The sequence below is a fragment of the Bos indicus genome, chromosome 26 (genome assembly GCF_029378745.1).
Source record: "Bos indicus isolate NIAB-ARS_2022 breed Sahiwal x Tharparkar chromosome 26, NIAB-ARS_B.indTharparkar_mat_pri_1.0, whole genome shotgun sequence".
NCBI lineage: Eukaryota > Metazoa > Chordata > Mammalia > Artiodactyla > Bovidae > Bos > Bos indicus.
In genome coordinates, this window is record NC_091785.1 from 16,172,903 (window position 1) to 16,195,685 (window position 22,783).

Below are 22,783 nucleotides of genomic sequence, written 5' to 3' on the forward strand. Positions count from 1 at the left end.
CTTGTCATTGACTAGAATCCAGAGTTTTGAGCTGTTTGGGGCATCAAATTATTTATTTTAGTGGTTCTAATTCTTGGCTGCACAATGGAAATACTTTTTTTTTTTTTAATTAGCAAACCTGATCCCAATCCAGTGCAATTAAATGACAGTCATTTAACAGAAGGAAAACAAGACTAAAGGACACTTTAATTTTATCTTTATCAGTGGCCAAAGTCCATTCAGAATAGAGTACAAAATGGATGTGATTGAATGGTATCTTTATTCCTCAGAGAGGCCCAAGTTGAATTAGCAGGGACTGTTACAAAAGCTTTTGATTTCAGGCTCACAGTCATCCGAGTAAGAAAAGGCGTCAATGGATCTGCCTGTGGTCCTGGTGCTCTGTCTCTGCTGTCTGCTTCTTATCTCACTCTGGAAACAGAGCTCTGGGAAAGGGAAGCTCCCGCCGGGCCCCACTCCTCTCCCAATTCTTGGAAATATCCTACAATTAGATGTTAAGGACATCAGCAAATCTGTAAGCAATGTAAGTAGGTTTTATGTTCCTCCAGTGTCTTGTAAAAGGTAAGTAAAATAAGTCCAATTAAAAAAATAATATATACTATTTTGAGCACACTCTTAAAGCAGGTCAGTTTGAAGCAAGTTACTCCCTGTAAATTTGATATTTTTCTTGCCTTTTCAGGCCTGTTATTATCATAAATAGAGGAATAAAGTAATGTGTTTTGTGAGTAGAGAAGAGTTTAGGTCTTTGTATGGTAGAATCAAAATAATTAAGTTTTAAAAGCTGGGAGTGTTGCCTCCTTTCTTTATTTCACAGCCATTTGCTACGATTTGGGACTGAAAGTAAAGGGTAAGTGAAGTGTTTTGTGATTAGTGATTTCTTTCCAGAAATCATTCACTATATTGTTGTTCAGTTGCTCAGTTGTGTCCTACTCTTTGTGACCCCATGGACTGCAGGATGCCAGGTTTCTCTGTCTTTCACCACCCTCCAGAGCTTGCTCAAACTCAAGTCCATTGAGTCAGTGATGCCATCCAGTCATCTCATCTTCTGTCGTCCTCTTCTGCCTTTAATCTTTCCCAGCATCAAAATCTTCTCTAATGAGTTGGCTCTTCACATCAGGTAGCCAAACAAAGTCCTGGAGCTTCAGCTTCAGCATGAGATTAGTGATTTCTTTCCTGAAATCATTTACTATATAAGCTGTGTGTTTTGTTCAGATGACCAGGAAAACAGAACTTTTCTGAAGAAGGGCATTGTGCCTGGTGTTAAGGAATTAACTTAGGATTAGGATGATCATGGGGGAATGAAAGAAAGAAGTCATCAGTTAGGGTCCCACTGGCGGCAGCAGCATTCATTTGGATTCTGCAGGAAACTGCCATCTGTATCCTGTGAATGCTGCCGCACAGAAGGTGTTGTTCTTCCATGAGATGCTGCATGTCCTGGCACTGCCTCTATGATGCTTCCTCTCTTTCTGTGTTAGTGATACCAGAGGATCTCAAACTAGGCTGGGCATTAGAGTTATATGAACTTATTTTTTAAGTTATAAATTTCTAGTATTCATCATAGGGCTACAGAGTCAGAATTCTAATGACCGCTTCATGGGTGATTCTGAAGCAGTGAGCTGGCTGTTGGTCCAAAAGGTGGACCTTAAGGATTGCTACATTGCTTCTCAAGGATCAGAGGGTGACTATGATCTTCAAATTTGAATCCTCTAAATATTAGCCCTGGGGTGCTGGACATGGAACAGAATTCCACAACCTTGGTTTCCTTATTTATAGTAGGGCAAATAAACCCACTGAAAGTGCTGATTTGAGGATTAATTATAACCTGTGTACCAGCTACTTGGGCCATTACTCAGCATTTCAAGTCATCCATAAGTAGAACCTATAACAATTACCACCATATTTCTGCATTAAATTCTGAATTTAATACATAATTAGGCTGTCTCTGGCAGAATAAAAACATAATAGCAGGATGATGATACATTCTGCATCAGGCACAACATAGTATCTCATACTGACTTCTTTTGCTATTACATGCATCTCCATTCCCAGCTCTCAAAAGTCTACGGCCCTGTGTTCACTCTGTATTTTGGCATGAACCCCCTGGTGGTCTTGCATGGATATGAAGCAGTGAAAGAAGCTCTGATCGACCTGGGAGAGGAGTTTTCTGGAAGAGGCAGTTGCCCAGTGATTCAAAGAGCTTCTAAGGGATATGGTAGGTGTGTATGTGTGGGTGTTCAGCATTGGTAAATGGTAGGAGTGAGGGGGATGGAAAAGGAAATTTGACAACTGTCTGCCATGGCTCCTCAGCAGATCGTGTTCCCTCTCTGAGGCTGCCATGTGTCAGCTCACTCCTCCTTCCCTAGAACTTGCTCCTAGTTTCTGTTTCCCCTGCTGGTAGGAGTCATTTTCAGCAATGGGAAGATATGGAAGGAGACCCGGCGCTTCTCCCTCATGACCCTGCGGGATTTCGGGATGGGGAAGAGGAGCATGGAGGACCGTGTTCAACAGGAAGCGTGCTGCCTGGTGGAGGAGTTGAGAAAAACCGACGGTGGGTGATTCTATTTTCTCTTAAGTCTGACCTTAACAGACTTCTCTCTCTCCAGTGACATCCTTGGAAATATTTCAGGGACAGCCTCATCTTTCATACTAGTATTGGTTGTTAGCCCTTAGATGGGGGGAGGGGGTTATAAAGCATAGGTAGCCAAGGAGGTTTTGTGTATCTGTGCTTATTATGTGTATACTCCCATGACTATGCATGCAGTGTGAGTATAAAGATCATTTAATCAAATTATCTCCTGAACTTTGTTTTCAAATCAGAAATCACAAAACATAGTTTTGAGTCATTTCCTAAAAATATTAAAGAACAGAGAAGGGTAGAGGTAATGTGGTTGTCTATTCCGGAATATTTTACCAGGAAATACTTGTTAATTGGACAGGGTGGGAATGACCATTATGTGGCATGAAACAAGTAATATGTGTGTTCACGTAAGTGGACTATATTTATATATTCAGCCTTACAGACACTTTTGAGAGTTACTTCCAAGGCTCAGGCCTACAATTCTGGCCAATAGTAATACCATCTATGGTTTTAATCATCTTGGGATATCTTAGTGCAATTCTCATCAATTATGCTTTCTCTGTAAAGACAGCACTCTTTATATTACTATCTTTTTTTAAAAATTTTATTTTATTTAACTTTACAATATTGTATTGGTTTTGCCATATATAAAAATGAATCTGCCACAGGTATACATGTGTTCCCCATCCTGAACCCTCCTCCCTCCTCCCTCCCCATACCATCCCTCTGGGTCGTCCCAGTGCACCAGCCCCAAGCATCCAGTATCGTGCATCGAACCTGGACTGGCGACTCGTTTCATATATGATATTATACATATTTCAGTGCCATTCTCCCAAATCATCCCACCCTCTCCTTCTCCCACAGAGTCCAAAAGACTGTTCTATACATCAGTGTCTCTTTTGCTGTCTCATATACAGGGTTATTGTTACCATCTTTCTAAATTCCATATATATGCATTAGTATACTGTATTGGTGTTTTTCTTTCTGGCTTACTTCACTCTGTATAATAGGCTCCAGTTTCATCCACCTCATTAGAACTGATTCAAATGTATTCTTTTTAATGGCTGAGTAATACTCCATTGTGTATATGTACCACAGCTTTCTTATCCATTCATCTGCTGATGGACATCTAGGTTGCTTCCATGTCCTGGCTATTATAAACAGTGCTGCGATGAACATTGGGGTACACGTGTCTCTTTCAATTCTGGTTTCCTCAGTGACAGCACTCTTTAAAAAGTATCAGCATTCATTATTTCTTGTTATTCAATACTAATTGTACCAATTTATATATTTTGAATAAATATATGCTACATCTTACTTCTGTTAAAACACATATATACCAAGTCAGTTCAGTTGAGTTCAGTCTTTTATTCGTGTCTGACTCTTTGCGACCCCTTGAACCACAGCACACCAGACCTTCCTGTCCATGACCAACTCCCAGAGTCCACCCAAACCCAAGTCCATTGAGTTGGTGATGACATCCAACCATCTTATCCTCTGTCATCCCCTTCTCCTCTTGCCCTCAATCTTTCCCAGCATCTGGGTCTTTTCAAATGAGTCAGCTCTTTGCATCAGGTGGCCAAAGTATTGGAGTTTCAGCTTCAACATCAGTTCTTCCAATGAACACCCAGGACTGATTTCCTTTAGGATGGACTGGTTGGATCTTCTTGCAGTCCAAGGGACTCTCAAGAGTCTTCTCCAACACCACAGTTCAAAAGCATCAATTCTTCTGTACTCAGCTTTCTTTATAGTTCAACTCTCACATCCATACATGACTACTGGAAAAACCATAGCCTTGACTAGACGGACCTTTGTTGACAAAGTAATGTCTCTGCTTTTGAATATGCTGTCTAGGTTGGTCATAATTTTCCTTCCAAGGAGTAAGCGTCTTTTAATTTCATGGCTGCAATCACCATCTGCAGTGATTTTGGAGCCCCAGAAAATAAATTCTGCCACTGTTTCCACTATTTCCCCATCTATTTGCCATGAAGTGATGGGACCAGATGCCGTGATCTTATTTTTCTGAATGTTGAGCTTTAAGCCAACTTTTTCACTCTCCTCTTTCACTTTCATCAAGAGGCTCTTTAGTTGTTCTTCATTTTCTGCCATAAGAGTGGTGTCACCTGCATATCTGAGGTTATTGATATTTCTCCCAGCAATCTTGATTCTAGCTTGTGCTTCCTCCAGCCCAGCATTTCTCATGATGTATTCTGCATATACATTAAATAAGCAGGGTAACAATATACAGTCTTGATGTACTCCTTTTCGTATTTGGAACCAAGTCATAAAATATTTATTTAACGAAATTTTGACCTTAGCAACACCTGTTTATTTTGTCTTCTCCAAGTAGAATTTGGTTCTGTTTTCAGTTCGCAAATTTTGCCCCATCTTTTTTGGATTTTAGTAACAAATGTACAGTCTGCAATATATTTCTCTGCCATCTCGTTTTGTCTAAACTTCTGTGTTTGTGGTCTCTGTTCCACAGGCTGCAGGATTGTAGTTCTTCTAGTTTCTGATGTCTGCCCCTAGGGGGGTGAGATTGGTCTTGGAGCTGTGCAGGCTTCCTGGTGGGTGGGACTGAAACCTGCTCATTGGTGGGTGCAGCTGGGTCTTGTCCCTCTTGTGGGCAGAGCTGTGTCACAGGGTATGTTTAGAGGAAGCTGTTGGCTCAGGATAACTTTAGGCAGCCTAAAGTTAATAGGTAGAAGTCACCTTTTCGGTAAACATATCAATAACCTCAGATATGCAGATGACACTACCCTTATGGCAGAAAGCAAAGAAGAACTAAGAGTCTCTTGATGAAAGTGAAAGAGGAGCATGAAAAAGCTGGCTTAAAACTCAACATTAAAAAAAACGAATACCATGGCATTTCCCCCCACCCCATCACTTCATGGCAAATAGATCGGGAAACAGTGGAAACAATGACAGGCTTTATTTTCTTGGGCTCCAAAATCACTGCAGATGGTGACTGCAGCCATGAAATTAAAAGATGCTTGCTCCTTGGAAGAAAAGTTATGACCAACCTAGACAGCATATTAAAAAGCAGAGACCTCATTTTGCCAACAAAGGTCCAGATAGTCACAGCTATGGTTTTTCCAGTAGTGATGTAAGATCACTACTAGTGATGTAAGAGAGTTGTACCACAAAGAAAGCTGAGTGACGAAGAACTGATGCTTTTGAACTGTGGTGTTGGAGAAGACTCTTGAGAGTCCCTTGGACAGCAAGAAGATCAAACCAGTCAATGCTAAAGGAAGTCAGTCCTGAGTATTCATTGGAAGCACTCATGCTAAAGCTCTGATACTTTAGTCATCTGATGTGAAGAACTGACTCTTTGGAAAGACCCTGATGCTGGGAAAGATTGACGAAAGGAAGAGACGGGGACAACAGAGGATGAAATGGTGGGAGGGCATCACTGACCTGATGGAGGTGACTTTGAGCAAACTCCCAGAGTTGGTGATGGGCAGGGAAACCTGGCATGCTGCAGCCCATGGGGTCACAGAGGATCAGGGCAGGACTGAGCAACTGACCTGAACTGGATTGATTGATATTTCTCCTGGCATCTTGATTCCAGCTTGTGCTTCATCCAGCCTGGCATTTCACATGATGTACTTTGCATATAAGATAAATAAGCAGAGTGACAATGTACAGCCTTGACATACTCCTTTTCCAATTAAAACCAGTCTGTTGTTCCATGTCTGGTTCTAACTGTTGCTTCTTGACCTGCACGCAGATTTCTTGGGAGGCAGGTAAGGTGGTCTGGTATTCCCATCTCTTGAAAATTTTCCACAGTTTGTTGTGATCCACACAGTCAAGGCTTTAGTGTAGTCAGTGAGGCAGAAGTAGATGTTTTTCTGAAAGTCTGTTGCAAATAATACAACAGATGTTGGAAATTTGATATCTCATTTCTCTGCCTTTTCTAAATCGAGATGGTACATCTAGAAGTTCTCAGTTCACATACCATAAGCAATATCATATGATAATTATCTTTGTCTGGCTTACTTCACCAATATAATAATTTCATAATGCTGAAAATGGCATTATTTCTTTATTTTAATGACTGAGTAATATTTTGGGGGGCTTCCTTGATGGCATTAGTGGTTAAGAATCTGCCAGCCAATGCAGGAGATGTGGGTTCAATCCTTGGACTGGAAAGATCTCCTGGAGAAGGAAATGGAAACCCACTCCAGTATTCTTGCCTGGGAAATCCCATGGACAGAGGGGCCTGGCAGACTATAGTCCTGGGGTCACAAAGAATCAGACATGACTTACAGACTAAACAACAGCAGCAATATTCATTACGTGTGTGTGTGTTTCACATCTTCGGTATCCATGCATCTGTCGATGGACATTTAGGTTGTTTTCATGTCTTGTGCCAAGTCACTTCAGCCGTGTTCGACCCTTTGTGACCTCACGGATGGTAGCATGGGATTCTCCAGGCACTAATACTGGAGTGGGTTGCCATCGCCTTCTCCAGTTTCCATGTCTTGGCTATTATAAATAGTGCTGCCATGAAATCAGGATGCACGTATCTTTTTGAATTAGAGTTTTTATCTTTTCTGAATATACGCCCAGGAGTGGGATTGCTGAATCATATGGTAGCTCTATTTTTAGTTTTTTAAGGAACCTCCATACAGTTCTCTATAGTGGTTCCATCGATTTACATTCCCACCAACAGTATAGGAGTGTTTCCTTTTCTCCACATCCTCTACAGTATTTATTCCAAATATATTAATTTTAATGACCATGGTAAATGAGGGACATTAATTCTTAAAAAAGAAGAAATTTTAAACATGGAAACAAAATTAAGGGAATTCCACTCATCAAATTACCCTTTTGTTTCACTTATCTGGGGGTTTTACATTTTATATTACTTTAGACAAAAATCCAATTTATAATAATTGGTTAATTGTTCACTTGTACCTTAGTTTTTCTTCTCATATAGCATGGGTACTTTGTGTTTTATTACATTTATTTTTTCAAATGCATGAATTCAACTGTAGTCTCTCTCTCTCACTTTAGCTTTTCCTCCCTGATTCTGCACATGAGTTTTTCAGCTATTCATTTTGAGTTCCCTAACTATTTTCTTTCTTTCTGTCGTGTTTAATTTTCAGACAGATGATATTCAACATTGATAACTTTCATTATTAAATCATACAAAATGGCCTCTTTAAATGTTCTTGTCATTTTCCCTTCAAATTAACAGGCACCTTGAGTGAAAAGGGTACAGGTAAAGGTGGGAGTGAATTTAATATTTGTAAAAGCCCATTATTTAACTAGTTGTGCTGAAATATCCTACTCAGGTTATGGTAAAGTGATGTGTTGATTTTATGCATGCTGAATATTTATTTTTAAAGGAATTTGTTGATGAGATATCACTTTAGAGTTTCTAAAATTACCTTTACCTGTTATCTCAAACACCAAGTGTCTCTTGTGTATGTTTTAATGGTGTGTTTAAATTGTTTGTTATTCTTTAGGGTTGCCCTGTGATCCTACTTTCATCCTGGGCTGTGCTCCCTGCAATGTGATCTGCTCCATTATTTTCCAGAATCGTTTTGATTATAAAGATCAGATTTTTCTAGATCTAATGGAAAGACTGAATGAAAACGCCAGAATTCTGGGCTCTCCATGGATTCAGGTGAGGCCAAAGTCCTTTCTTCTCAAGAAATCATTTTGGCTCTTTTCTCCATGAGATCCAGATCTCTCTGGGCACCAAGCTATGAGGTGAATGTGAACAGCACACTCCTGCCCAAAGCTTAGCATCATGGCGTACTCATCTGGGGATGATGGCAGAGCCTGTAATGATAGACAGGAAAATACATGCCCAGAATACAGAACTGCAATTCAGTCCCATTGGCTCTGTTCAGTGGTTTTTCCAGCAAGATCCAAAGACCAATTTCTGTAAACTACTTGGTAATTTCCCCAAAGCGTGACCACAGAAGTAGGACTTCAAGGTCCTACTGGAAAGGCTTTCATTGCCCACAAGTCTTGTTACCCAATCTCTACTCATGGATTCTTCAGCATGTTAGCTGACAGAAATATCTGTTTGGGAAGAAAGACAGTATTTCCTTCAAGGGGCTCCCACAGGACACTGAATATGATAGGAGAGTTTGATGCTTCAGTTGGTATCTTAACTGACAAAATAATTGCTTTGAGGATGACAAAATGATTATTTTTTAGTGTAGGAACCACAAACCAACATCACTGGTGTACCCTGTGCTGAGCTAAATGTTCTGCCCCCTGCCTAAAAGACAATGGTGTGACCGTACAGAGGTCACTTAATTGCTCTGGTTTCCAGTTACTTCATCCATAAAATGTTGAGTTGCGTTTCATGGTATCTTTAGGACCCTTTTAGTCCTAAAATACCAATTTTATGGTTGATGCCACTAAACAGAAAAAGAGATATCAGGGATCAGCTTGTTTTCTATATCAGATTACCTAAACTCCCAGTCTGATGTCATCTATAAAAGGTGAACCATTGTGTTTCGTGCTATCTCTTATTACATAATTGTGGGGAGAATTAATGCAGAAAATGAAAGAATTGATACAAAGATGCCTTTGTACTGTAAACATGATGTATGAGTATAGGAGATGAATACCATCATTGATCCCTGGTTATAATTTTCTCCCGAAATACATCTATCAGCATAGAAAACTATGTATTTGTGAAGTTAAAAAGTCCCATCTATATAGTGATCATATTATTTTAATATTAAAATACATTTTCTAACCAGGACTTGGCATATAATATTTGAATCTTCATTAAGTGTTTCTTTTAATGAACATTTTTTTTTTCTAGCTCTGCAGTTCTTTCCCTGCTCTCATTGATTATGTCCCAGGGAAACATAAAAAATTCTTTGAAAATTATGCTTGTATGAAAAGTTATGTTTTGGAGAAAACAAGGGAACACCAAGCATCCCTGGACATGAACAACCCTCGGGACTTTATTGATTGTTTCCTGACCAAGATGGAACAGGTAAAATGTTAATGACAGCTCAATTATTTGATTGCTTGTGCATTTTTAGGGCTGTTGAATTTACCAGCGATGTTTCAGTGGTTTGGCCAGCAATGTTGACAAACATTTTAAGTATATGATGTATGTCCAAATCTGTAGTACGCATTATGGAAGATACAATGTTTAATTGTTAAATTAGTTGAATATATTGATTCTACTCTTCACCTACTAGTAATCTTCCTACAGAAGTACAGAATGACACCTCAGATGAAATGGAAACAATTAGAAACAAGTCAAAAAACACAAAATATCATGGAATAATATGAAGTTGAACATGATCATTGCACACACTGTATGAGGGAATGGAAAAGAATGGCTTAATCTAGCTGGGCTTCCTGCATACCAAGTGGTTGGAAATAAATCTTAATATATTTGCATTGAAGGACAGGGGAAGGAATTTTAGATGGTGAATACTGTATATATTATATACAGTATACATAGGCCTGTGATGAAAAAGAGTAGGTGGATGGAAGAGAGAGAGAGCACTTTGAGTGTGAAGTAAAAATGAATTGGTATAGATATGGAGCTGGAATTATATGTCTGTGGGCATGAATTATATACCATGTGTTGAAAAGACACACTTTCCTTCTTGGCACCCTTGTCAAAGATTAGTGCACTCAAAATTTGACCCTTTATTTGTGTAAGTAAGTAAGTAAGTAAGTGTTAGCTGCTCAGTCGGGCCCGACTCTTTGCGACCCCGTGGACTGCAGCCCACCAGGCTCCTCTGTCCATGAGATTTTCCAGGCGAGGATACTGGAGTGGGTTGCCATTTCCTTCTCCAGAGGATCTTCCTAACTAAGGATTGAACCCTGGTCTCCTGCACTGCAGGCAGATTCTTTACTGACTGAGTTGCAAGGGAAGCCCTAGATTATTTGTGTAACCTGACATCTATTCCATTAATCTAAATGTCAGTCCTTATACTGGTAGCATATCATCTGGTCATCTTAATTATTAGTTTTGTAATTACTTATGAAGTTGAGAAATGTGAGAACTCTAAGTGTTTTGGCTATTCTGAATGCTTTGAATTTTCAGGTTAATTATAGGATAAACTAGTCAATTTAGGCAAAGAAATTAGTGATTTTTATAGGGATTGCAGGAAATCTGTTGATTGACTTATGGAGCAACATCATTTTAAAATATAGGTGAAATTCATATAACATGCAATTCACCATTTTAAAGTGTATGATTTAGTTGTATAAACTTGCACTCAAAATGTTGTGTAATCACTAGTTCTCTTACTTCAAAACTTTCCTATTGCTCTCCAGAAACATACCATATCCATTAAATGATCACTCTCCATTCCCTCCACCCCATCATGTGTTATCCTGTTTTCTGCTTTATGTCTATGGATTTGCTTGTTATGAATATAGTATGGGACTACTCAGGTGGTGCTAGTGGTAAAGAACCCTCCTGACAATGCAGGAGACATAAGAGACATGAGTTCAATCCCTGGGTTGGAAATATCCTTTGGAGGAGGGCATGGCAACCCCCTCCAGTATTCTTGCCTGGAGAATCCCATGGATAGTGGAGCTTAGCAGGCCACAGTCCATGGAGTCACAAAGAGTCTGACACGACTGAAATGACTTAGCATGCATGCATGAATATAGCATATAAAAAAACTCATAGCATTGCCCCTTTTGTTTTTGGCTTCATCTAGTATGTTTTGGATTCTTATCTAAGTTATAGTGTATACCAGTATTTGTTACTGTCTTGTATGGCTGCATGATATTCCATTTTAATATAAGTACCATGACTTTTTATACATTTATGTATTTGTGGACATTGTTGGTGTTTCCCTTTGGGTCTTAATGAACATTGTTGCCACAAAAATTTGTGTACAAATTTCCTCATGGACATATTTTCATTTATGTTGAGTATATTCCTAGGAGTGAAATCTATGAGGCCTATGGTAATTTTAAGTCTGACATTTTTAGAAATAGCCAGACTTTCCCATGGTGACTGAAGCATTTATATTCCTACCAGCAATGTAAAGCATTCTTATTTTCCCACATAGTCACCATTATTTATTTTCTAGTTTCTTGTAGTTATTAATGCTAGTCTGGTTAATGTGAAGTGATCTCTCTTTGTGGCTTTAGTTTGCATTTCCTCAACAAACAACGATATAGAATATATTTCATGTGTCATTACCCATTTTTATTTCTTCTTTGGAGAAATATTGTTATTTAAGTCCTTTACCCCTTTAAAATTAGGTTCCTTGTCTTTGTTGTTGAGCTTTGATATTTTGGTATTACAAAAATAAAGTAAAAATGGATATTTTGGGTATTATATGCTTACATATATGCATGCATGCATGCTCAGTCACTCAGTTGTGTCTGACTCTTTGCAACTCCATGGACTGGAGTTGGCAACCCACCAGGCTTCTCTATCCATGGAATTTTCCAGGCAAGAATACTGGAATGCGTTGTCATGCCCTCCTCCAGGGGCTCTTCCCAACCCAGGGATTGAACCCAGGTCTCTCACACTGCAGGTGGATTCTTTACCATCTGAGCCATAAGGGAAGTGCAAATTACTAGAGAAATACAAATAAAAACTACAATGAGGTGTCACTTCACACTGGTCAGAGTGGCCATCATCAGAAAGTCTACAAATATGGCTCAATGGTGAAGAATCTGCCTGCCAGTGCAGAAGCCACAGGAGATCTAGGGTTTGATCCCAGGTCAGGAAGATTTTCTGGAGAAGGAAGTGGCAACCCACTCCAGTATTCGTGCTGGGATAATTCCATGGACAGAAGAGTCTGTCAGGCTGTAGTCCATGGAATCAAAAAGAGCTGGACACGAATGAGTAACTAGGCTTGCATGCCGTAAATGGTAGAGAGGATGTGAAATAAAGGGAACCCTCCTACACTATTGGTGTGAATGTAAATTGGTGCTGCCATTATGGAGAACAGTATGAAGGTTCCTTTAAAAACTATTAATAGAGTTCTCATATGATCAGCAATCCCACTCTTAGGTATGCATCCAGAGAAAACTATAATTTGATGTTATGAACCCCAGTGTTCATAGTAGCACTATTTACAGTAGCCAAGACATGAAAGCAACCTAAGTAATCATCAACAGATGAATGGATAAAGAGGATGTGGTATATATATATATTCAATGGAATATTACTCAGCCATTAAAAATGAATTAAATAATGCCATTTGAGCAATATGGATGGGCCTAGAGATTATCATACTAAGTGAAGCAAGACAAAGACAAATATTATATATCACTTATATGTGGAATCTAAATATATATATATATATATAAGTTAACTTATTTATAAAACAGAAACAGACTCAGACAGAGTAAACAAACTTATGGTTAGGTAATAAAGGGAAGGGGGTGATTAAATGGGAGTATGGGATTAATAGATACTACTATTAATCTTATTAATATTATTAAAACTACTATATATAAAATAGATAATTACTGTAAAACACAAGGGACTGTATTCAATATCTTGTAATAACCTATAACAGAAAAGAATCCAAAAAAGTGTATATCCTCTGCTGTATACCTAAAACTAGCACAGTTTTAAAAATAAGCTATACTTCATTTAATTATTTTTTTCCTTTTGCCCTTCCTCTGCTGGAAACATGAGGGGATTTTTCTCCAGTTGTACTGTCAGAATTTGGTCAAGCTCCTAGAATAAATTTCAAAAATTATGGTAGCTCCTGGATGACTCAGTCATCCTGTGGAGTCTTCCTTCTCTCAGAGTTTTCCACACTGAGCTTTTAGCAATTTCTCAAATATTATTCAGATTTTCCTACCCTACCACTGAATTTCATTGTGATTTCCATTCGTGCACTCTTCTTTGGTAAGTCTGACTCCCTGTATCGCCCTGCCAACCTCTCCAATTTAGGGGACAGTGATTTTCCCTTTGTGCTCAACTCTCTTAGGAGTCTTAAAAGAATTGTTGATTTTAGTCTGTTCAGCTTTTCACTTGTTATTAGGAATGGAGTTGAAACTTCCAGGGTCTTTACATGTGGAGATATCAGATTTATTTTTCTCTGTTTATGCATTCATACATTTTCATTCTGTTTTTTATTTCTAGCCTCATTTTATTGTGGTCAGAGAAGATAGTTTGTATCATTTTTATCTTTTTCAATTTGTCAAGAATTGTTTATGACCTAACATATAGTTTACTGTGGAAAAAGTTATATGTACACTTGAGAAGTTCATATAACATAAGTGCATATAACATAAAAAGTTATATACACAGGAGAAGACTGTGCATTCTGCTCTTATTGAGTGGAGTATTCTTTATATATCTGTGAGAATAATTGACTCTAGGGTTGTTCAAGTCTTATATATTTACTCATTGATCTTTTGTCTAGGTATGCTATAAATTATTGAAAGCTGAGTTTTGAAACCTCCCACTGTTATTGTAGAACTCTCCATTTATCCTTTCAATTCTATAAATGTTTGCTTCATATATTTTGGGGGCTCTGTTGCTTGATGAATATGTGTTTATAATTATATGACTTGATGAATTCACCTTTCTTAGTCCAGTATAAAACATCCCATTCTTATTTGGTCCCTTTAAACTATTTTTGATAAAAATTTTCCAGTCTTGCTTTATTTCAGATCAGATCAGATCAGATCAGTCACTCAGTCGTGTCTGACTCTTTGCGACCCCGTGAATCACAGCATGCCAGGCCTCCCTGTCCATCACCAACACCTGAAGTTCACTCAGACTCATGTCCATCAAGTCAGTGATGCCATCCAGCCATCTCATCCTCTGCCATCCCCTTCTCCTCCTGCCCCCAATCCCTCCCAGCATCAGAGTCTTTTCCAATGAGTCAACTCTTCACATGAGGTAGCCAAAGTACTGGAGTTTCAGCTTTAGCATCATTCCTTCCAAAGAAATCCCAGGGCTGATCTCCTTCAGAATGGACTCATAATTTGCAAAATCTCCTTTCCTCTTTCTCATTCAATGTATTTGTGTTTTGGCATCTCAAATGTACAATATCTTGTACCACATACAAGGTTTTTTGTTGAGAATAGTTGACATATAACATATTAGTTATTAGATTATAGTGTCACATAATGATTCAATATATGCATATATTAAAAATGATTACTACAATATATATAATTAACATTAATTATCACACATAGTTATGGATTTTTTCTTGTGAATCTTAGGATTTGCTCTCTTAGCAATTGAAATAGGGAATATGTCATTAACTATAGTCATCAGACTGGTTCCAAATAGGAAAAGGAGTACGTCAAGGTTGTATATTGTCACCCTGCTTATTTAACTTCTATGTAGAGTACATCATGAGAAACGCTGGACTGGAAGAAACACAAGCTGGAATCAAGATTGCCGGGAGAAATATCAATAACCTCCGATATACAGATGACACCACCCTTATGGCAGAAAGTGAAGAGGAATTCAAAAGCCTCTTGATGAAAGTGCAAGTGGAGAGTGAAAAAGTTGGCTTAAAGCCCAACATTCAGAAAATGAAGATCATGGCATCCTGTCCCATCACTTCATGGGAAATAGATGGGGAAACAGTGGAAACAGTGTCAGACTTTATTTTTCTGGGCTCCAAAATCACTGCAGATGGTGACTGCAGCCATGAAATTAAAAGACGCTTACTCCTTGGAAGGAAAGTTATGACCAAACTAGACAGCATATTCAAAAGCAGAGACATTACTTTGCCAACAAAGGTTCGTCTAGTCAAGGCTATGGTTTTTCCAGTGGTCATGTATGGATGTGAGAGTTGGACTGTGAAGAAGGCTGAGCACCGAAGAATTGATGCTTTTGAACTGTGGTGTTGGAGAAGACTCTTGAGAGTCCCTTGGACTGCAAGGAGATCCAACCAGTCCATTCTGAAGGAGATCAGCCCTGGGATTTCCTTGGAAGGAATGATGCTAAAGCTGAAACTCCAGTACTTTGGCCACCTCATGCGAAGAGTTGACTCATTGGAAAAGACTCTGATGCTGGGAGGGATTGGGGACAAGAGGAGAAGGGGACGACAGAGGATGAGATGGCTGGATGGCATCACTGACTCAATGGACATGAGTCTGAGTGAACTTCGGGAGTTGGTGATGGACAGGGAGGCCTGGTGTGCTGCGATTCATGGGGTCGCAAAGAGTCGGACACGACTGAGCGACTGATCTGATCTGATCTGATAGTCATCATGCTGTTTATTACATCACCAGGACTTATTTATTTTATAACTGGACTTTTTGCACCTTTTATTCCCTTCATTCATTTTGATCTCTCCTCCCAACCCTTGCAGCCACCAATGTATCCTCTCTATTTATAAGATCAAGTTTTTAAAATATTTCATATATGAATTTGATCATATGGTAACTTGTCTTTCTGTGTCTCATTTATTTCACTTAGCACAACTTCAAGGCCCATCCATGTTGTCACAGATATCAGGATTTCCTTTTTTTTAAATGGCTAAATTATATTCTATATTTGTATAGATATATTATGAATATGTAGTGGAATATTTAGATAAACAATTTAAAATCTTATTCTTTCAATATCTGTCTTAAACCATGAGTTTCAATCGATTAATTATTCACATTGAAGAATTTATTTCTGCCCTATAATTTTTTGCTCTAATGTATTTCATAATTTTTGTTTCTTAGTTCCTTCAATATAGCCTTAGTTTTGTTTGATCTTTTCCTAATGTACCTTTTTAAAATTCCATCCAAATTTTTTTTGTGTTTTAAAACTAATTTCTTAGTACTTATAAAAGAGATTACTGTTAACATTCTAAATTCATAACAATTCAGTATGAACTGATTCCTCAATAGCTTCAAATCATGTACATTAACTCTGCTCCCATCCAGCTTCATCCCCCCTTTATTTCATTGGTGTCACAAAATCACATCTTTATATTTTGTGCCTAGAATCATACACTTATAATGATTGTTTCGTGTTTTTTTCTTTTAAATAATATGGGAAATGAAATGAGGCTTTTAAATTAGAATACAGTAGCTTTTGCTTTTCCATTTACCTACATAGTTATTTTTAACAAGGAACTTTGTCAATCTGGCTTTGAATTATCATCTTGTCCTTTGGTTTTGTTAACTGGAACCCCTTAGCTTTTAATTTGGGGATGTCTTATGTCTCGTAATTTATGGAGGGATGGTTTTGCCAAATGCAAAATTCTTGGTTGACATATTTACACTTGAGATTTTAAATATATCTTTCCATTGATATTTGGCCTCTACAGTGTCTGTGGAAAAAATGAGCTGTTATCCTAATGATGATCCTTTGTACATGATAAGTTACTATTCTCTTGATGTTTTGAACGTTCTCTCTTTTGCTTTGGCTTTTGACAGTCTGATTAAAATATGCCTCAAAGTGAGTCTATTTGGTTTCATTACTCTTGGAGCTTGTTTAGCTTTTTGGATTTCTAGATTCATGTACTTCACAAAATGTTGGAAGTTTTCAGTCATTCTTATTCAAATACTTATTTTCTGTTCCTTCCCTAACTCTTTTCTGGGATCTCATAAAGTGGATGTTAGTTAGTACAATTGATTGAGTGCCATGGGTCCTTAGGTTCTATTTATTTTTCTTTATTCCTTTTTCTTTCTGATAATCACACTGGAAATTTTTATTCTGCTTCAGATTTGCTGTTTCTTTCTCGGATTTCCCATAGTCTACTGTTCAAACTCTCTGGTAAATTTAAAAATGTTCAGGTAGTGTGATTTCTAGCTCCAAAATTCTGGTTTTTTTGTTTTTATAGTACCTTTCTTGTTATTCTATACTTATTCATACACTTTTCATTATTTTCAATATCTTTTCAATATTTTATTTAGTTCTTGATGATTTTCATTAGCTATTTAAGCATATTAAAGACATGTATCTTAAGGTTTTTGTTTAGTAAGTCCATATCTGGATTTCCTCATAAATGATTTGTGTCAACTTATTATTTTTGCTATTACTGGTCCATACTTCCTCCTTTTTTGTATGCTTTGTAACTTTTTAATTAAATCATTCCTAGGAAAAGCACAATCAAGAACTGGAGTATACAGTTGAAAACTTGGCACACACTGTATTGGATTTGTTTGCGGCTGGGACAGAGACGACGAGCACCACACTGAGATATGGGCTCCTCCTCCTGCTGAAACACCCAGAGGTCACAGGTATGATAATATGGTGGGCAGGGTGACCTCAGAAGAGATGATAGAAAGACACTTGAATGTATTCTACCTTGTTTCTCTCAGAGAATTACCTAAATCTCAGACTGAGCAGCTTAATTCCGCCCCCCCCCCCCCAGATTTAATGAAGGGATAGTAATGTGACATCTTTATATAATTTGTGAAGATATTAAGCATCAGAATTTCATGGGAGGTCACGTGTAGCAAGCACAGCCAGCATGAATTGGCCTAGAGCTGCATATTGGTTTCAATTATGGAAAGACCACTCTGATGTCCCCACATTCTGAAAATACAGTGTTCTAGAACCATGGTCCAAGAACTTCCCCAGTGGTCTAGTGGTTACAACTGAATCTCCAGTGCAGGGAGTATTGATTCAAACCCAGGTCAGGAAACTAAGATCCCACATGCTATGGACAGAGTGGCCAAAAATCAAAGAAAGAAAGAAAGAAACCAGGGTTGGGACACTGGAAGCTCTCCTTATTAAACAGATTGGAAATCATAGAAATTTGGTGAGGCTGCCTGATGCAATTTAAACAATCTAGGAAGACCTCTAAAGAGTTAGATTGACAATAAATTAGCTTAAGATATGTATGTAAAGAAATTGTATTAATCCATAAGTTTGTTTCCAGAAAAATGGTTGTTGCCAAAATACACATTTTAAGGGGTCAAGAATTTTATCTTTCAAAAAGAACTTTTTGTTAGAAATTAACTTTTAAAGGCTATCGTTATGTTTAGAAGCACACATTTTCTTGTTTATTGTCAGAATACCACTGAAATGATTATCACCTATAACCTATGAGAATTAGCCTTTCTAAGCCGGAGTCAGGAAGCAGCCAACAAATATTCAACAAATTTCTGAAACACAGAGAGCATATTGAGGGTTGACAATGAAGTCAATAGAGAGGATGAAGTTATAGCCTAAATGTCAGAAGAGGAAACGGTATAATATTGTGGTTGTTGTTCAGTGGCTAAGTCGTATTCAACTCTTTATGACCCCATGAACTTCAGCATTCCAGAGTCCCCTGTCTTTCCCTGTCTCCTAGAGTTTGCTCAAATTCATGTCCATTGAGTCAGCAATGCTATCTAATCACTGCCATAAAGTGATGGGACCAGATGCCATGATCTTAGTTTTTTGAATGTTGAGTTTTAAGCCAGCATTTCACTCTCCTCTTTCACTCTCATCAAAAGGCTCTTCAGTTCCTCTTCACTTTCTGCCATTAGAGTGGTGTCATCAAACAAGAAGTCATTTATGTTCTTACAGTCCTTAAGGTTATGTTTGGAAGTACCTAGTTTCAAAAAAGATAGAGGAAGACATAGGTTGATAAAGGAAACTCTCCCAACCACAAGTCTTTGATAACTCCTTTCATCAGGTAACTCTGTTTCTTCAATAGGATGAAAGAGGTTTACTGTCTAGAGAAAGGGAATCTAAGAGGCCCTACTTAGGACACTGGGCAGAGACAGGGGTAAAGAGTGAGGTCACAGCTTAGAGGAAAGGTTAGGGAAGAATCCACTTCTTGAATTCAGAGATTCTTAGCTCCTTTCCCATCCTGCTTCCTGAAATTCAGCAGTTAGAGGAAAACTCCAGAGAGTGAGCACTCTGGAGAAAAGACTTCCAAGTTTTGCTATGTAGATAGAAAATTCTCTCAACATGTCCCACAGAGTGAATGAAATAAGAACATCCACCCCAAGACACAGGGTCATAAAATTTCAGAATACCTGGATAAAAGAGAAAAATCACAAAAACATTCAGAGAGATGTAGCAGGTCATAGATAAAAGAGTTCACAACAACACCATAATTCAAGGGCAACTATCAAACTGGGTATTAATTTTTAAAAGGGTATTTTCAGACTTGTATGTTTAACAAAATTTTTACCCACTCTTTCCCCTTTCTCATCCACATGCCTTAAGTAATGTCAGAGGAAGGTCATGGGCTCCAGGGATTTGGAAATCTCATGAAGGAGAGTGAAAGTGTCAATGTTGTTGCTAGACAGCAGGCCTGGAAAATACCCATTTCTAAATGGGTTATATGAATAAAGCAGGTATTTGAGGAGATACTAAGAACAAAACAGAGGTGATAGACTACTTGTGGCTTCTGAATAATTTGAACATCTACCTAAGCATTTGGAAATAATTGAATCAGGGTAGAGAACTTTATGAATTGAAATAAAGACATGTGGTTAAGTCTAAGAAAGTAACAAATATGAAGCATGATCATAATTGTCTTACCAGAGAGCATTGTAGAATGATGGTACAATGAATATTCTCCATCAAAAATTGTGGTGTAAATATATTGGGGAAATAGATTAAGGGGATGTGTATGTGTGTGTGGTGTGTGTGTGATTTTGTATGAGGAAGGATGGAGATGTAAATTCTCAACTCTCATACCAAGATGTCAGATATTGTTTAACAATCTGTGAGTGAGAAATAAAAATAGTCATTATTAAGAAAAAGGACATGAATTTCAGAAGAAACTGCTAGAATGCTGAAAGTGGTGGCATTTGACAGCTGGAGAATGACCTGAGTACCATTGCAAATTGCACATGCATAATACACAAATACACAAAACATATGTTTTATAATTTAACTTTTCAACCTATGTTATTCCAATATAAAGTTAATATTTGATTCTTGTTTCTTTCTTTAAGGACTATAATTTCTTGACTTTATATTCTGTTTATATTTGAAACATTTCATCATTTCTCTTTGCTTTATCATGTATCCTAATATAGAAAGATGTGCCAAATTCAGACTTAAACTGAAGAAAGTAGGGAACACCACTAGACCGTTCAAGTGTGACCTAAATCAAATCCCTTATGATTATACAGTGGAAGTGAAAAATAGATTTAAGAGACTAGATCTGATAGATAGAGTGCCTTATGAACTATGGATGGAGGCTCGTGACATTGTACAGGAGACAGGGATCAAGACCATCCGCATGGAAAAGAAATGCAAAAAAGCAAAATGGCTGTCTGAGGAGACCTTACAAATAGCTGTGAAAAGAAGAGAAGCGAAAAGCAAAGGAGAAAAGTAAAGATATAGGCATCTGAATGCAGAGTTCCAAAGAATAACAAGGAGACATAAGAAAGCCTTCCTCAACGATCAATGCAAAGAAATAGGGAAAACAACAGAATGGGAAAGACTAGAGATCTCTTCAAGAAAATTAGAGATACCAAGGGAACATTTCATGCAAAGATGGGCTCGATAAAGGACAGAAATGGTATGAACCAAGCAGAAGCAGAAGATATTAAGAAGAGGTGACAAGAATATACAGAAGAACTGTACAAAAAAAGATGTTCATGACCAAGATAATCACGATGGTGTGATCACTCACCTAGAGTCTGACATCCTGGAATGTGAAGTCAAGTGGGCCTTAGAAAGCATCACTACGAACAAAGCTAGTGGAGGTGATGGAATTTCAGTTGAGCTATTTCAAATCCTGAAAGATGATGCTGTGAAAGTGCTGCACTCAATGTGCCAGCAAATTTGGAAAACTTAGCAGTGGCCACAGGACTGGAAAAGGTCAGTTTTCATTCCAATCCCAAAGAAAGGCAATGCCAAAGAATACTCAAACTACTGCACAATTGCACTCACCTCACACGCTAGTAAAGTAATGCTCAAAATTCTCCAAGCCAGGCTTCAGCAATACATGAACCATGAGCTTCCAGATGTTCAAGCTGGATTTAGAAAAGGCAGAGGAACCAGAGATCAAATTGCCAACATCCACTGGATCATCAAAAAAGGAAGAGAGTTTCAGAAAAACATCTATTTCTGCTTTATTGACTATGCCAAAGCCTTTGACTATGTGGATCACAAGAAACGGTGGAAAATTCTGAAAGAGATGGAAATACCAGACCACCTGACCTGCCTCTTGAGAAACCTATATGCAGGTCAGGAAGCAACAGTTAGAACTGGACTTGGAACAACAGACTGGTTCCAAATAGGGAAAGGAGTACGTCAAGGCTGTATATTGTCACCCTGCTTATTTAACTTCTATGCAGAGTACATCATGAGAAATGCTGGGCTGGAAGAAGCACAAGCTGGACTCAAGACTGCTGGGATAAATATCAATAACCTCAGAAATGCAGATGATACCACCCTTATGGCAGAAAGTGAAGAGGAACTAAAAAGCCTCTTGATGAAAGTGAAAGAGGAGAGTGAAAAAGTTGGCTTAAAGCTCGACATTCAGAAAACTAAGATCATGGCATCCGGGCCCATCACTTCACGGCAAATAGATGGGGAAACAGTAGAAACAGTGTCAGACTTCATTCTTTTGGGCTCCAAAATCACTGCAGATGGTGACTGCAGCCATGAAATTGAAAGACACGTACTCCTTGGAAGGAAAGTTATGACCAACCTAGATAGCATATTCAAAAGCAGAGACATAAATTCACCAACAAAGTCCATCTAGTCAAGGCTATGGTTTTTCAAGTGGTCATGCATAGATGTGAGAGTTGGACTGTGAAGAAAGCTGAGCACCAAAGAATTGATGCTTTGAGCTGTGGTGTTGGAGAAGACTCTTGAGAGTCCCTTGGACTGCAAGGAGATCCAACCAGTCCATTCTAAAGGAGTTCAGTCCTGGGTGTTCTTTGGAAGGACTGATGCTAAAACTGAAACTCCAGTACTTTGGCCACCTCATGCGAAGAGTTGACTCATTGGAAAAGACTCTGATGCTGGGAGGGATTGGGGGCAGGAGGAGAAAGGAATGACAGAGGATGAGATGGCTGTATGGCATCACCAACTCGATGGACATGAGTTTGAGTGAACTCCGGGGCTTGGTGGTGGACAGGAATGCCTGACGTGCTGCAATTCATGGGGTCGCAAAGAACTGGACACGGCTGAGCGACTGAACTGAACTGAACTGATAGATGCTTAAGCCAGGCTTGTAAGAGACTTTTATGTGTCTGTATTATGGCCCATTATCTCTCTATGTTTAGTTCTACTTATGGTCATACAGTTTTTGTGTATAATGATACTGGGACACCATCATAGTGCTCATGCATCCCTGAATTGGTATGGAATGTGGTGTGAATTTTCCTCTTTCTCCATCAGTCTTCCTTACC

The 22,783-nt window shown here is 38.4% G+C and overlaps 1 protein-coding gene across 2 annotated transcripts in view; it reads left to right on the forward strand.

The window, feature by feature from the left end:
* Nucleotides 1-236: 236 nt before the first annotated feature.
* The window catches only part of LOC109553199 (cytochrome P450 2C9-like), a 28,204-nt gene continuing 5,657 nt past the window's right edge, over nucleotides 237-22,783 (forward strand). The window contains exons 1-6 of one of the 2 annotated variants that reach the window (XM_019953182.2): nucleotides 237-520; nucleotides 2,047-2,209; nucleotides 2,396-2,545; nucleotides 8,050-8,210; nucleotides 9,372-9,548; nucleotides 17,566-17,707. In XM_019953182.2, coding sequence (XP_019808741.1) covers nucleotides 353-520; nucleotides 2,047-2,209; nucleotides 2,396-2,545; nucleotides 8,050-8,210; nucleotides 9,372-9,548; nucleotides 17,566-17,707 — 961 coding nt within the window. In that variant the 5' untranslated portion in view covers nucleotides 237-352. Of the gene's footprint in view, nucleotides 521-2,028; nucleotides 2,210-2,395; nucleotides 2,546-8,049; nucleotides 8,211-9,371; nucleotides 9,549-17,565; nucleotides 17,708-22,783 lie in introns of both variants that reach the window. The other variant, XM_070780512.1, reaches the window with a different exon arrangement.